The sequence below is a fragment of the Takifugu rubripes genome, chromosome 15 (genome assembly GCF_901000725.2).
Source record: "Takifugu rubripes chromosome 15, fTakRub1.2, whole genome shotgun sequence".
Taxonomy (NCBI): domain Eukaryota; kingdom Metazoa; phylum Chordata; class Actinopteri; order Tetraodontiformes; family Tetraodontidae; genus Takifugu; species Takifugu rubripes.
The window spans coordinates 7,506,517-7,520,658 of NC_042299.1; the positions used below are offsets into that span (position 1 = coordinate 7,506,517).

The 14,142-nt window shown below is 47.5% G+C and overlaps 4 protein-coding genes across 8 annotated transcripts; 1 reads left to right on the forward strand and 3 right to left on the reverse strand.

The window, feature by feature from the left end:
• Window positions 1–82: 82 nt before the first annotated feature.
• On the reverse strand, window positions 83–1,711 carry LOC115252617 (rho GTPase-activating protein 22-like). The gene is made up of 2 exons (XM_029848158.1): window positions 1,215–1,711; window positions 83–1,147 (listed from the first exon to the last, which is right to left on the reverse strand). Exons 1-2 carry the CDS (start codon window positions 1,253–1,255, stop codon window positions 913–915), a joined length of 276 nt encoding a protein of 91 aa, XP_029704018.1. The 5' UTR covers window positions 1,256–1,711; the 3' UTR covers window positions 83–912.
• LOC115252736 (rho GTPase-activating protein 22-like) lies at window positions 1,311–4,819 on the reverse strand. The gene is made up of 9 exons (XM_029848685.1): window positions 3,700–4,819; window positions 3,379–3,492; window positions 3,080–3,287; window positions 2,871–3,003; window positions 2,721–2,794; window positions 2,493–2,614; window positions 2,172–2,391; window positions 1,369–2,051; window positions 1,311–1,318 (listed from the first exon to the last, which is right to left on the reverse strand). The coding sequence occupies exons 1-9, from the start codon at window positions 3,749–3,751 to the stop codon at window positions 1,311–1,313; spliced, it is 1,614 nt and encodes a 537-aa protein (XP_029704545.1). The 5' UTR covers window positions 3,752–4,819.
• A 1,656-nt stretch (window positions 4,820–6,475) lies between these two features.
• LOC101065144 (dual specificity protein kinase CLK4-like) lies at window positions 6,476–11,705 on the forward strand. Of its 5 annotated transcripts, none has more exons than XM_029849018.1 (12): window positions 6,476–6,547; window positions 9,276–9,434; window positions 9,602–9,761; window positions 9,968–10,034; window positions 10,117–10,230; window positions 10,309–10,475; window positions 10,585–10,679; window positions 10,772–10,889; window positions 10,962–11,044; window positions 11,151–11,230; window positions 11,322–11,412; window positions 11,495–11,705. In XM_029849018.1, the coding sequence occupies exons 2-12, from the start codon at window positions 9,351–9,353 to the stop codon at window positions 11,651–11,653; spliced, it is 1,218 nt and encodes a 405-aa protein (XP_029704878.1). In that variant the 5' UTR covers window positions 6,476–6,547; window positions 9,276–9,350; the 3' UTR covers window positions 11,654–11,705. The 5 variants fall into 5 exon arrangements, with proteins under 5 accessions (XP_029704878.1, XP_029704877.1, XP_029704879.1 ...); XM_029849017.1 differs by having other exon boundaries at window positions 6,491–6,547; window positions 9,250–9,434; XM_029849019.1 differs by lacking the exon at window positions 6,476–6,547 and adding an exon at window positions 8,512–8,822 and having other exon boundaries at window positions 9,250–9,434; window positions 11,498–11,705.
• A 924-nt stretch (window positions 11,706–12,629) lies between these two features.
• On the reverse strand, window positions 12,630–13,888 carry gpr119 (G protein-coupled receptor 119). The gene is made up of 2 exons (NM_001032663.1): window positions 13,432–13,888; window positions 12,630–13,354 (listed from the first exon to the last, which is right to left on the reverse strand). Exons 1-2 carry the CDS (start codon window positions 13,886–13,888, stop codon window positions 12,630–12,632), a joined length of 1,182 nt encoding a protein of 393 aa, NP_001027835.1.
• Between the last annotated feature and the right edge of the window lie 254 nt (window positions 13,889–14,142).

Genomic DNA, 14,142 nt, shown 5'->3' on the forward strand with positions numbered 1-14,142 from the left:
CTCAATCTCAGATATGTCTGAAATAAATAAAGATACATTTAAACACTTTTTTGTAACCCATGTTATGTATTTTAATCAGACCTGCTGAAGTTGTAGAACATGAAACATCCACTAGACACCAAACATCAACATCTGTTGAGGGAGTTGAGTTTTTCCTAAATGAAGGTTGGATCCATTAAACTATTATCACCACAAATTTTCAGACAAGTGACGTTTATCTGTGTTTCTAAAACATTCATCTTCATTTGCATTTCTCTCATTCACTGTGATAAAAGCGCATATAGAGAAGGGAAGATGTTTGTTGGCGGCTGGAAAACTGAAAGGCAAAGGCTTACATTTAAAACGTGCATTGCTGTATTTTTATGATTGGAAAGTAGACAGAAAATTCCATTTTCACTGACATTTTCAGGGTTCAAGAGAGAGAAGAGGAACTGGCATTATTAACCCCCGTCCCAGTTCCCCATGTCCAGCTCCAAAGCTTTAGCATTCCATCCTTTACAGAGGATTTGTTTTCTTTATGTCATCTCAATTATGCTGGACTTAATTGGTCATTGAAAGAATTACACATGGTCCTTTTAAAATGTTTTTATTGTGTTTTCTGTCCTGTTAATGTCTGTTGGTTGACAGTAAAAAAAAAAAAAAAAAATTTGCTCCCAAAGTTGTACCAATGCCTTAATCACCTGCTCAGACCAGTAAATCCAGCTCCTCTTTGACCTGAGGGAACTGTTCAGCCTGTTCTCTCGCCTGGGCTCAACCAGCACTGACTGTGGAAACTGGCTCAGATGTAGCACAATGACTGGAGTGTCTCTGCAGAGGAAATTTTACCCAGACTTTAACAAAGTCTCTCGCTCTGTGTTTCTTACAGACTTGATCTTCAGAGTATATGTGGTGATCTTATCTTTCTCTTTGTCTTCACAGACTGGCCCCTCCTCTTCCTCCAACTCCCCCTGTCTTTAACTGTCCGTAAGTCTGGAAGAAAACCTCCATCTCTCTCTGCAGAGCAGCATTCCGGAGGTCGGCGTCAGCTCTGACTCGCTCCATTTTTCGGATCTTGATCTCAGCAACGCTTTGGCTCCGTTTCTGCTGCTCCAGGCTGATCCGCAGGACTGCAATCTGGTGCTTGAGGATGTCGTTGCAGCGCTCCAACCTGCAGAAGTTAATGCCTTTATCTATCCAGCGATTTCTGAACATTAGGTCTTTGTGGTGGGACTCACCTGAGGATCTTGGCCTGGTACTCAGCCCTCTGAAGGGCCATGTCCTGCTGAAGCTTTGAGAGGAGTGACTGAGCATCGCTGGGCTGTGTTTGAGTCTCAGGCCCCTGTTGGTCTTGAGGAGCAGAGGGGAGGAAAACCTCTGAGCTGCCTGTACTCAGAGGACTGTCACTGGGAGCAGAGCAGGAGGCTGGGGAGGTGGGGTAATAGACTTCATCCTCACCCTCATCTTCATCTTCGTTATCATTATTCTTGTTACTGGGTTCCTCGGTTTTGACTCCTTTTGGTGATATGTTAGGATCCGCCGCATCTGCCGCATCATCGCTTTCATCCAGTGGTAGAATCTCACAAGAAGACCACAAGGGGGAGCCTTTTTTCTGATCTTCCTCCTCACTGGATCCAAGATGGCCTCCTGGATTAAGACGTTCCCCTCCGACCTCCTGCTTCTGATGCAGACAAATGCTGAGATTGTCATAGGTAGAAAGTGTGCTGTCCTCCTGAGCTTCACTGCTGCCTCCACTGGCTACTTCCTCAGGACCAGGACTCCAGAAACCAGAAAATCCTTCTTCTAGGCCCATCCAGACCCGTTCCCAACTTTTGTCTGGTAGCGGTTCCACTGGGTGACTGCTTTTAGAAGCTTGAATATTCATAGTGGATGGTTGCTGAGCAGCAGGGGACCAGTAATCCATACTGGTTTGGCCAATGTTGTTCCTACCGGATTGGCTAGAGGAGGGCCGGGGGTAGAAGCAATTCTCTGGGTGGGAGGAAGTGTAGCGATGGCCAGGACGTCTTTTCTGATCAGGAGGAAAGTCTGACTTGGCAGCAGATGAAGAAATGCAGCTACAGAAACAGCCAAGGTGGGATTAGAACATAGCACTAACCACATTTCCAGGTTTCTGACCAAAAAGCCCAGTTGTGTGACAACCATGGCAGTTTTTCCATCCAAAGGTGTTCTGTTACCTGCTGTCCTGGGGAGACTGTCCTGGAGGTCTGGAGCTCTCTGAGATCAGAGGCAGAGACAACTGGCGGCAGCAGTGTGACGGCTGCAGGTGAGGAGCTCTGCTGGGAGACGCTTGCAAACCTCCAGGTAGATGAGTGGAGCTGTGGGGGGGGGCTTTGGCAAATAACGACTCGTGTTCTCTGATGAGCTCCAGCATCAACACCTGAATTAAAGTTGCACCTGCAGAGAAGAACATGGCCTCAATGAATGTTTGCATGTCACGTTCGGTGCTTGACTGGAATCTAAAGCTCAAATGTTTCCCTGCTTGTCCTTCCATTTACCTCCCATGGTGCTTTGCGGATCTTCGGCTTTGGCTCGGAGGATATTTGGCCCAAACACTGTTGCCAAGATCTGGATGCTCATCCTGTTACTGCTGGAGAAACTCTGGACCTCATATAAAAACCTGGACACAGAGATGTAGATGAACGTTAGGTGTGACCACACATCGGGTGTTGAATTCCTGATAAACACAGGTTGTGGTGTAGAAACCATGGTTACGGAGGTCTTACTGGCAGATGAAGTTGAGCAAGTTGAAGTTTGCAAACGGCAACTCACAAAGAAGATTCCTCAGCTCCCCCAGACCCTGTCAGGAGACCAAGTGAGGGAGAGTTAGAGGTCGTGGGGCTGCTAGAATAAATGACGAGTGACTTGACTGTTACCAGCGTGCGCTCGCTCAGCAGTTTCTGAGCACAGAACAGGAATTCCTGGTAGCGACTGAAGGGGACCAAAGGCTCTGGCAGCTGTCGCAGGTAGAGCTTCAGCAGTGACGCCACCGTGTGGACATCTGTGTTACTGCAGGCAACAAACCGAACACAGTCAGCTGTTATTCACAAAAGACCTTAAAGTTGATGTGACCAGTTCAACGTACCCGTCAAACGATGGCCTCTCTCCTGAGTCAAAGGCATCCTTCAGCTCTTCAACCAGACTGGCCTGTCCAGGCAGGCGAAACAAACCATCCTCGTGCAGACCATGGTCCCTGATGAAGGTCACACACTGCTCTACGATCAGAGGAACCAAGCGCATCCCATAACGTCGCTCGTACAGCACAGTCTCCTCCAGACGCTGGCCAAAGACGCCTGCAGGAACAGAGAGTCGCCTTCATCATCAGCTCCTCAAAACCATTTTTACATTATGGAGAGGTGTGTGTGGGTGTGTGTGTGTCATTGCCTGTAAAAGGGATCCAGACTCCCTTGTTGAGGCTCTTCAGCCATTCGTCACCCTGACCGGCGCTGTTGGAAAGGAAGAAGTATGAACCCGGGCTGGCCAACACGTCTCTGTTACCTGCACACATACACTCTCTCAGGTTTGCGAAGAACAACTGACACAACGAAAGAGTTAAAACATTGTCCTCTTCTTCACACGCTCCTGTGTCTTCCTCAAAGTCATTTCAACACATACATGACATACATGAACATGCAATGTCAGTTCAGATAAAAGCCTGCGTCAGCTTTTCGTATGTGTGTGTGTGTGTGTTTGTGTGTGTCTCACCTTTGTTGCCTACACTGTCGTGTTTCCAGGACTTGAAGCAGCTCAGTCCCATCCTTCAGGGCTCCTCACACTGATTTTTCTAATATTGTCTTGAATTTCATGTCTTTATAGCACATTTATACTAAAAATCTACATTAATGTAGAGAAAAAAATTAGATTTCTGTCCTATTTCAGGGATTTACAGAGATGACCTGCACTAAGGTTCCTCAGATGTAAGTTTGAGAGTGTAGACGTCACAGGAGTCCAGTAGAGAAGCTCCATTTGGACGTATTAAAACCTGCAGTCTTTATTCAAATAAACACACATGTTGTATAAGGTCTTAATGGTAAATTTAAAGAAGAGATTTCAGAAGTTCCTGGTGACACTGTCCCTCAGATGGTTGTAAATCTGGTCACAGTGGAGATGATTCCAGTGGATGTTTGGTCTCACAGAGGTCCAGAACTCACAGTTATCTGCTACATTGAGACTTGAAGGGAGATCTTGATTTCTGAGTGATCAGTAAAATCCAGTTATTGTGGTTCAGATCAGACAGCAGGACCCTGATGAAGGAGAAGATAGTATTGTGAGATGCAGCCTCAACATGCTCCTTGACAGCGCCGGAGGGTTTCAGTTGGCTCCTTCACAAGAAAACCCACAATATTTTCAATGCTTATCCGACAAACTGCAGCAGAAACTGCGTCCTGGTCCTGCTACGTAGAACATCTCCGTCCAAAACCCAGAGAACTCCAGAGGAGTGAGATGTCTGGCTCAGCTTCCCATCTTTGAAGACCTCCATGATGACCATCACATCACTTTGTTAATGTTTCCATGTCTTCATTTTTTTCAAACTCCCTTAAATTTTTCCCTGAAGAGACATTTTAGTCCTTTGTTTCCTTCCTCGTCTCTTGGCTTCCAGCATCTCATGACTCCATATTCCACATATAAAAAACACTTCCTCCCCCTTTGCTGTTCTTCACTTTATCCCTTTCTTCATTTGGACATCTCTCTGTCTTCTCCATCCCTCGACTTTCACTCCACCTCCTCCTCTAGTTTCTTTCCCTTCTTTGTTTCTGTGCACTCCTTCTCTCCCACTATCCTCACCCTCTCTTCTTACCCTCCCTCACCCCCCTCTCTCTATCCTTCTCTCTCTCCATTTCCCAGCAGTGTCTGTGCCCCGTTGTTGCCCCCTCCCCATTTGTCTCATCAATAACCATGCATCGAGTGTGTGTGTGTGTGTGTGTATGCGAGTATGCGTGCGCAGGCCGTGCATTAAGAAAATTGGTTCTCTGCGACGCAGCTCTCTTTTACCAAAGTAATCACAGCTGATGGTGAGAGAGAGAGATGATTTGGCTCAAATTCTCCTGCTGCAGCACCCCGCACACACACACACACACACACGCACACACACACACACAAAACCCATGATTCAAATGGACACCGAAGGAAAAACTGAGGGAAGTCAATCAACTTTTGAACTACATAAATGTATGAGCATCTTCTTTGACTCTTTCTGTAACTCTCTCTCACTTCGTCCCCTAAATCTGTATTTCTTCCTCTGTGTGCAGGTGTTTGCATCTCTATAACTCTCTCTGTCTCACCCCCCCTCCAGATCAATAAGCCTCATAATCCTCTAATGCAATATTGTTTGTAGGTTATGACTAAATCTTTGTATATAATCAATAGAAACTAATCAATTTAACAATTATGTCTTGACCTGTTTTCTGTAAATCCACCAACAGTCATGAAATGGGACTAACTGTTGTCTATAACTCTCTATATAGTAAACTTTCAGCTTAATAAGAAATGTTGTTCCTCAGCCCATCAGCAGGGGGTGCTCCAGCTCCTCCACATCAGAGCCAAGGAGGAGCCTCCTGTCTGCTCTGTAATTGATAACATGCCACACACTTAATTTTGCAGAAATGTGGTCGATAAATGGACGTGCAGGGAAACGGCTGAAACACACACGCCAAACTCTCCTGATAGACGCCGTCACCATGTTTTCATTCCGATGATTCATTGCCAACGTGCAGGCAAAGAGAAAAGGAGACACTTTTTCATCCACTGGACACACGCACACACACACACACACACACACACACACACACACACACACACACACATGCAGCACTCTGCATTGAATGAATGATGTGTCGTTCTGACAGACGGAGGCAGAAAAGCTCTCAGCTGATTAGAGTTCGGTCGATCACGCATGTTCAGACAGTTTCATGTTTTTAGAAACAGCTGAGGTCATTCTGGAAAAGACGAAAAAAAAAGCTAAAGAAAAACACCTCCTGGAGGCTCAGGACCATCGGATGAAACATAATCATCGCTGCAGCCACTTTAACGTCATTAAAGTTGAGGGTCAGCGAGGCGCCGCCGAGGCATCGGCCCGTTAAATTTAGTCTAGTGGTCACAGGTGGCGCTGTTACAGGTTGTAAAGCTGAAAATAGCTTGTTTGAACGAAGTCAGGTTACACGACAAGACTGAAAACATTGAATTTAGACAACAAAAAGTTGTGTCACTGGTGCTCAGGCTCCTGATAAAGCAGAATTTCCTCTGTCATTGTGCAGCAACAGTTCCAGATCAGGTTAGTATTTCTGCTGCGGGACGAAAAAGGAGCCCGTGACGGGTGGGGTCAGAGGTCAAGGCTGCCGCAGCTCCCTTTTCACTGCGGCCGTTTTACTGCCGAGATGCGAGGAGGAATGCCCGCGTCCTGGGTTTCTGGAGCACGTTAAACTGTACGGCTCACGCCATTTCCGGCCCACCGTGTCTGGCAGCTATGCAGAATGACAAGTGTTTGTGACCCCCACTGTGAGAGAAGGTGAAGGTGGAAGGAGGGTGAAGAAGACAGCTTTAAAAACATCCTCAGGTGAGCAAAGGAGGCTCTTTTAAACAACACACATTTTTACCATTGTCAAATGACGTTATTTTGATATGATGTGGTGTTTCCGTGCATTTTTAAATTCTATTTTCAGTACGTCACATCTGGATGTCACCTAATAAGCACATTCTGCCACTAAAATCCGCTAAAGCTATATGGGGCCAGGTCACTTCTGACCCTGTAAGATTTTACTGGTCATATATGCGACTGCAGCACCCAGACTCCAGATCCACTCCTCCAGGTCCAGGTCTAGATCCATGTTAGTGGAACTGAAGTGAAATTAGCCTGGCTGAGACCCTCACAGGCTGCAAAAGAACAAATTCAGTAGAAAAAGGCCACCTAACACACCATTTGTGCCAATAGCTACTCCATATTTGCTATAAATAATATTTATTGTTGGTGGCCAAAATCTAATAGGACATCTATCCTTCGCCATGGTCGGCTACGGTTGACTCTTAGTTTAGCTTTTAAATCCTTGAACAGCTGCTTGTCCTCTGCAAAGTGGACCTCTGGGATTTAGCCGGTAGTGGCGAGTGGGGGGACCATATTAAGTGAGTGACAATGGACCTGCAGGTTGTCAGCGGGCCTCATTGCATATTCAGTCGATGAGAACCGGCTTAGAGTGTGTAGGGAGGAGGGGGGAGTCGGGAAAAAGCTCCAAAAGTCGAGGTCCTGCTCAGCGGTCGTGAGCTGTAAATGATGGAATCTACAGGAAATCAGGTTGATCTTAAATATTCTCCACTGGACTTTGAAGGTTTGAACACTGGGCGAAAAAACGCATGTATTTCCTTGAAAGTACGGTTGATTTTGGCGCTGTTGTTGCTGCTGACGATCAGCATCGTGTAGTCTGTGATATACTGCAGGAGGGATGTCGAGGAAGGTGATGAAAAGATGAATTAGAAGTAGCACACATTGAGAGGGGAGCCCTGCTGTGAAGGGTATGTCTGTTATTCATGAGAGGGACAGGCGTGGCATTCTGTTTCCACGGATACCACAAGCTGGAAACTCACCAACACAAGGTACTTAAATAAAATCAGTTTAAGATAAAGTCGACGCTTCTCCTGTCGGCCGTCAATGTAAAGTGTGATAAGCTGAATGTAATAATAATGAAAACATGGGTGATCTTCAGGAGGCGGCGGTGATCCGTCGCCGACACACAAGTTTATTTTGAGCATACCCCACATACGCCGACCCGCTGCCAAAAACTGATCTGGCAGAGAAACCTGAAAATAGTCCTCCTGCAGATCCACTTTAATCCCCAACGTCCTCTCTAGGGGACCCGACCGCGGCTGCAGCAGATATTTCAACATTCAACACCTCAAAAGTCACTTTTCTGGTGTTAAACATCAAAGTCCGTCGAAGCCTCAACCATCTTCGACTGTGTTTTAAAGAATCCTTCAGAAACCTCTGAAAACTCCCCAGGAGCTCCGACAAACGAAACCTAACACCAACACCAGCGGAGGCAGCGAATTCAAAAAGGCTCTCGTGTGACATGATGAAGGCTTGTTACGTTAATTATCAGCGATCAGTCGGAGGATTTGATTTCAGATGATTACACTAACAGATCGATGATCGACATCGATCAACACGCCATTAACGCGCTCAAACAGCTGCTGGAGAAACACTTCTTAACTTCCTGACAGATAACTTTGATCTTCTTTGATCAGGCTTTGAGGGCTTTCAGCTGGAGCACTGACATAATATGGCTCAATTAGCAGGATTACACCTCTTGACATGGATGTTAAATTGACTCCTTCCCTGCCTTGCTCAATAGTTCTTTTAAACCTTTGAGGGATTAAGGGAATTAACCTCTTCCGATGTCTTCCGACAGTTTTTAACCACTGCGATCCAAAAGGAATAATGATCGTTTTATGCCCCCCCTCGTCAGGGGGGTCTAACTCCAGGGAAGAGCCCTGGAGACGGAGACACCAGCAGGATTTGAGGGATGTTAAACTATGTATAGCTTTGAAAACAGAGAAGCTGGAATCAGGCGTTGAAGAGGAAGAGAAACCTTCTTGCTCGTAGATCACCCGTGAAGGAAGGAGGGTGTGAATTCCATACCAGAGCACAGATGAAGAGCTGTGAAGTTCCTGCACCTCCGCTTTCGGCCGAACGTGACGTTTTAACCCAATTTGCTTTGTCCCGAGAGTGTGGCAGAAGGCCACGGGGACGGAAACCCAGAGGAAGAGCAATGTGCCTCTGAAGGGAGGTTTTGCTAGATTCTCAGTAAGAAGCTCTTGGTTGTTCTCCAGCAGCTGATTGTGTAAGTGATGACGCTATTTTCAGAACACGACGCTCGTTCTGGTTCTCTGTTGCGGTTGTTTGCGGCTCGGGAGATGTTGGTATTTGTTGTTTTGATCCCATTTTAGGAAAGACGAACTTCAGCATTTAAATACTCCTCCAGGTTCTTCTTGTTGAATTAAATGATGCATCTAAAACACACTGAAGTGTCACTTTGACTAACTTTCCTGGACGGTCCCAGGAGGGCTGATTTAAGGACATCGGAAGTGCAGGCGGGGTTAAGAACAGTGATACTGGACTAACCAGCATTGTAGGTAGACCGTGGTTGAGGCAGAACAATCAAACATGAGGAAAAGAACTAAACTGCACATAACTCATGAGCCTGACCTCTGATCCAGCTTTGTTTTCAAATTCTCCCGCTTGGATTTGTGCTTTTTTGACAATCTCAGATCTGTCCATCACCTCTTCTGAACAGACCTCTGAAGTTCGGAGCCAACTGGCAGCAGGCTGGTGGAGCCTGTGGGCACAGACTGATCTGGACAGCAGTATAATGGGTGTGTTGGTGCAGAAAACAGATCTGGAGTCTAACAGACAACCTGGAACCTTCAACCAACAGGCAGAGACGGAGAACTCGGTACTGTCGTCTTTGACATATACTTTATATTTAACATTTAGCTTAGCATTCTTATTGATGTCAGAAAAGGCAGTGAACTCTTTGCAGCTGATTATTACGCAACTCTTAGATGGTGTAGTGGGGTGCTCTCCCGCACTCACTTTTTCATTCACGTCTCTTCAACCCAGGCCGATGACAGCTCGCCGTGGCCGGCCTTGGGTTGTCCTGGTGACAATGCTGTCAACGCCCAAGATGACAGAGTGAGGAAGAGTAGCGAGGGAAAGAGCTGCGAAGATGAAGAGGAGGGGCATCTAGTCTATCACGTTGGTCTGGTGATGAAAGAGCGATGTATGTGACACCGAGTTCTTGTCCTCAGTGTCTTTTCTGTCCTTGTCATAGCTTTCATCTCACTGGGCTGCAGCGTGAGATATATGCTAGCTGCCACAGCGGCTAACACACTGCTTTAGCCACAGCTTTGCTTTGAAGAGTTTCTTTCATGTTCAATGCTAAGGCTAACCTGTGAAAATCCAGCATTTTGGTTTGGTCCCCTACAGATGAGGTGGTCTGCACTCTGGGAACGGGAGCGTTTGGAAAAGTAGTGGAGTGCATCGATAAAGAGAAGTACCTAAAATAAACTACGCAGCGCTGCCCATCAGAGACGGTGGGAAGATCTATTGAAATTAAGCTCTTCTGTGATCCACAGAGGGGAACGCGTGGCCGTGAAGATCATTAAGAACATTGACTGCTTCCGTGAAGTGGCCAAGTCGGAGATCGCAGTGCTGGAGGAGATCAACAGCCTGGATGACGACAACAGATTGTGAGTAGATCCTGCAGGAGGATTTAACGACTTTACTGGTGTTCCTTGTGGGCTAAAATCATTATCTCACCGGCTCAGCGCCTGCGTTAGGATGCTGGACTGGTTCGAGCACGACGGACACGTTTGCATCGTGTTTGAGCTGCTTGGACTCAGCACCTTCGAGGTTCTTAGAAGGAGCGAGTTCCAGCCATTCAGCGTGGAGCAGATCCGATATATGGCCTTCCAGATCTTCAGAGCCGTCTGCTGTGAGAGGCCTAGCTAGATTCTAGCTTTGTTATGACTTTGTTTTCGTAGCATCACACACTTTGGGTGTGTGTGTGTGTGTGTGTGTGTGTGTGTGTGTGTGTGTTCCAGTCCTGCATCGTAACAAACTGACTCACACAGACCTGAAGCCAGAGAACATCCTGTTCGTCTGTTCTGATTACAACCACGTTCATAACAATCAGACGGTAAAAAACCCCAACAACAGTAATAATGAATTTGTTATTTATTGGCAACATAATGAGGAAGACTCTGCGTGTGTATGTGTGTGTGTTTGCAGAGGAAACTAATGAGTTTGGACGTGAAGGTGGTTGATTTTGGCACTGCCACATTTGACCATGAACACCATGAATCCCTGGTGTCAACACGACACTACCGGGCACCAGAAGTTATACTGGGTACGCACACACACACACACACACACTTTTGCTTTCATTCATTTCCTGGTCATGATCTTGTGTTGAGCTCAGATCTAGGATGGAACCAGTCATGTGATGTTTGGAGCCTCGGCTGTGTTCTCATGGAATTCTACCTGGGACGTACACTTTTTATGGTACACACACACACACACACACAAACACACACACACACACAGAAAGACACACACATGCACAGAGAAACATGTTGTAGATGTTTTAATATATAATCTGTTGTCTCAGACACATGACAGTAAAGAACATCTGGCCATGATGGAGAAAGTTCTGGGGCCGATCCCCACTCACCTATTGAAACAGACCAGGTGAACACACACTCGCAGCATTGTGGTTAAACAGGCCTCTTTGGTCATTGGTTAACTCTCAAAGCTCCTCCCTCTTTGGTGTCTCAAACAGGAAGAAGCATTACATCCACAATGACCATTTGAACTGGGACCAGCAGAGCTCCTCTGATGACTACATCAGGAAGCACTGTCAGCCTCTGAAGGTAAGCAGCTCCCAGTTCAGCCGACGTGCCGGAGCCTCCGGGTCAGGACGGGGATTCAGAGCACGTCCGTGTGTTCTTGCAGCAGTACATGCAGAGGAGCAGCGAGGAGGAGCGGCAGCTCTTCGACCTGGTCGCCTGTATGCTGGAGTACGACGTCTACAGGAGGATCACCTTGGAGGAGGCGCTGTGGCATCCGTTCTTCAGCCCACTGAGGACGCAGCAGAAGCAGCGGCACAGCTGACACACACACACACACACACACACACACACACACACATGCACACACACACACACATACACACACACACACACACACACTAATCACTGCTAAATCAGTTGAAGTTGTGTTTGAACTGTTGTGTTTTCATCATTCCCATCTCTTAGTGTCCAGACATTTCAAGATCTTTGCGATGTGAACCAGTTTGTTTCCTCCTCTGGTGGCTTGACTCTGTTGCTAATGTAGATAATTATTAATTCTCTCAATTCTGCTGTTTTCACCTGCAGTAAAATCACCCAGATAAATTGATTTCATTTGATTGTATCAGGGCCCGAACGTCCCTTTACTGTTCCTGTTAATCGCTGCTTATCCCTCACTGGGGTCATGGGGTCATGGGGTCATGGGGCTGCTGGGGCGGGAATACAACCAAAATGGGTTCAAACCCAGTTCAGAGTCCTGAAGACGACTGTGAGAACCCACAAACGGTTGAAGATTTAATGTGACATTTATGACAACAGCAAGAAACAATAAAAAATCTTAACAAAGGCAGTTAAGTTAAAGTAGCTTCACGTTTTGAGTGCGTCAGACTAAAGTCAATGCTACAAAATGCTCTCTCTCTCTCTCTCTCTCTCTCTCTCTCTCTCTCTCACACACACACACACACACACACACACACACACACACGCAATGAAATGTTATTTATCCAGATTCAGGAAGTGTCCATGACTGACTCGTCCTGCAGCTGTAAAATATTACAGGAGGACAGTCAGATAAGCAGTGAGGCCTCTCCGCTGTTTGTCAACCGTCCACCGCCAGGACAATCAGCGCGTGTAATAAAGCAAAGTGAATCAGAGGGCGTTTTTACGACCTGGTCCTGTCGTCTTTCTGTACTGCTTCAGTTTAAATGAGGTGGCTAAAAAAAGAGCGATAACAAAAGCAGGTAGAAAGACAACCCATCACAAATGAAAAACACCACAAACATCACAGGTAATGGTGATGTTTACTGTTCTGGGGGCTCCTGCTGCCTTCTGGTCCCTCTTCCTTTTGAAAGTTGGTGTTGGTCGGTGGTGGTACCGCGCGACCTTTGACCCTGCTCATAAGTGGGTACAAAGAAGCTGCCAGCGATGTGCGCGTCATTTGGAACGCAAAAAGCAACCGCGACCACAGAAGGAAGGATGCGTCTTTCGGCGACACTTGGAGTCCCGGCAGCCAACAGTCTGCCTGTGAAGCAGGAGAACATGGCTGCCAACTGTAACCGCACCTCCTTCTGCCAGAAGGCGTACACCAGGGGGTTGATCATGGAGTTGGAGAGTCCCAGAAGCCAGAGATAATTCTGCAACACGTTGGTGAGTCTGCAGCCACTGCACAGGAGCTCCACCATCCCCACCACGAAGAAAGGACACCAGAGGACCAAGAAGCAGCCGACCAGCAACGCCACCGTCCGCAGGGCTTTAGCGTGGTTCCAGAAGCAGCTCCTCGGCTGCTGATGGTGGTGACCTCGCGGGCCGGCACGCTGGTCCGTTGTCCTGGAACCAACTCGTCTAATCAGACCAATCTGCCTGTGGTGGCTGCATGCGATCTTCAGGATGTCCAGATAGATGTAGACGAACACAGACAGCACTGGGAAGAAGCACATGCTGAAGATCACCATGCACACCTTCCGGATGACGGCGAAAAGGGAGCAGAAGCCGTCGTAGCTGTCGGTCTGCAGCTGCTGCACCATGACTGCGGGATGAGGGGAGAGGTTTAGCGTGGGTCACTTCAGAACAAAATGAATGAATGAACGTTCCGCTCATTCTCACCTGGTAAGAATCCGATCATCAGGGAGCTGACCCAGAGAACCAGCAGCGACCCCGCCGTCGTTCCCTTCCCACACAGCTGAGAGTACCTGAGGGGCATCTTGATGGCTGCGTAGCGGTCCAGCGAGATGAAGAACATAGACATCATGGAGGCTGTGCAGGGAGACATCACCAAAACCATCCGAATCAGACAGCGAGATTTCCCCTCGGGAGAAGCGGAGTGTACTGACGGATCAGCGCTGACGAGTCTGCGGAGCTTCTGAGTGTCACCGTCCATGCTGAAGTCCTCTACAGCCAGACCGGTGATGGCCACGCCCACCAAGAAGTCGGCCAGAGCCAGGTTGAGGACAAAGCACCAGCTCTGGCTGCTCTTCTTGAGGAGCATCTTCAGCACTGCGGCCGCCACCAGCAGGTTGGTGGAGATGATGAGGCCAGAGGCGGCGCTCAGGATCACGGCCATCACGCCGGGTCTCACCTGACTCGGACATGTGTGTGTATCGGCCTCCAGGCAGCCAGTGTCGGAGGGATCAGAACCCTCCTCAATGCTCAAGTGTGACATGTTGGGAGGAAAAATCCAGGAGTTATCCTCTGAAAGTGTTGCCCACCTTCATGGCAGCGCAGTCACGTACAGATCTTCACCGATGCTGAACGGCGTTAAGATAAAATACACAAAATTTGTTTAGCTGTGAATTCCAGTTTTAAGTAAAATCAGAG

Bases quoted from the DNA above. Each gene is read 5' to 3' on its own strand.
- LOC115252617 (XM_029848158.1), bottom strand. From the start codon at position 1,255: ATGGCCCTTCAGAGGGCTGAGTACCAGGCCAAGATCCTCAG. The intron at 1,148-1,214 runs GTGAGTCCCACC...TAACTTCTGCAG, and splicing joins TACCAGGCCAAGATCCTCAG to GTTGGAGCGCTGCAACGACA.
- LOC115252736 (XM_029848685.1), bottom strand. From the start codon at position 3,751: ATGGGACTGAGCTGCTTCAAGTCCTGGAAACACGACAGTGTAGGCAAC. The intron at 3,004-3,079 runs GTACGTTGAACT...TGTTGCCTGCAG, and splicing joins GAGAGGCCATCGTTTGACGG to TAACACAGATGTCCACACGG. The intron at 2,615-2,720 runs GTAAGACCTCCG...CTCTGTGTCCAG, and splicing joins TTGCTCAACTTCATCTGCCA to GTTTTTATATGAGGTCCAGA.
- LOC101065144 (XM_029849018.1), top strand. From the start codon at position 9,351: ATGGGTGTGTTGGTGCAGAAAACAGATCTGGAGTCTAACAGACAACCT. The intron at 11,231-11,321 runs GTGAACACACAC...TGTCTCAAACAG, and splicing joins CACCTATTGAAACAGACCAG to GAAGAAGCATTACATCCACA. The intron at 11,413-11,494 runs GTAAGCAGCTCC...GTGTTCTTGCAG, and splicing joins AGCACTGTCAGCCTCTGAAG to CAGTACATGCAGAGGAGCAG.
- gpr119 (NM_001032663.1), bottom strand. From the start codon at position 13,888: ATGGCCGTGATCCTGAGCGCCGCCTCTGGCCTCATCATCTCCACCAAC. The intron at 13,355-13,431 runs GTGAGAATGAGC...CTCATCCCGCAG, and splicing joins GATGATCGGATTCTTACCAG to TCATGGTGCAGCAGCTGCAG.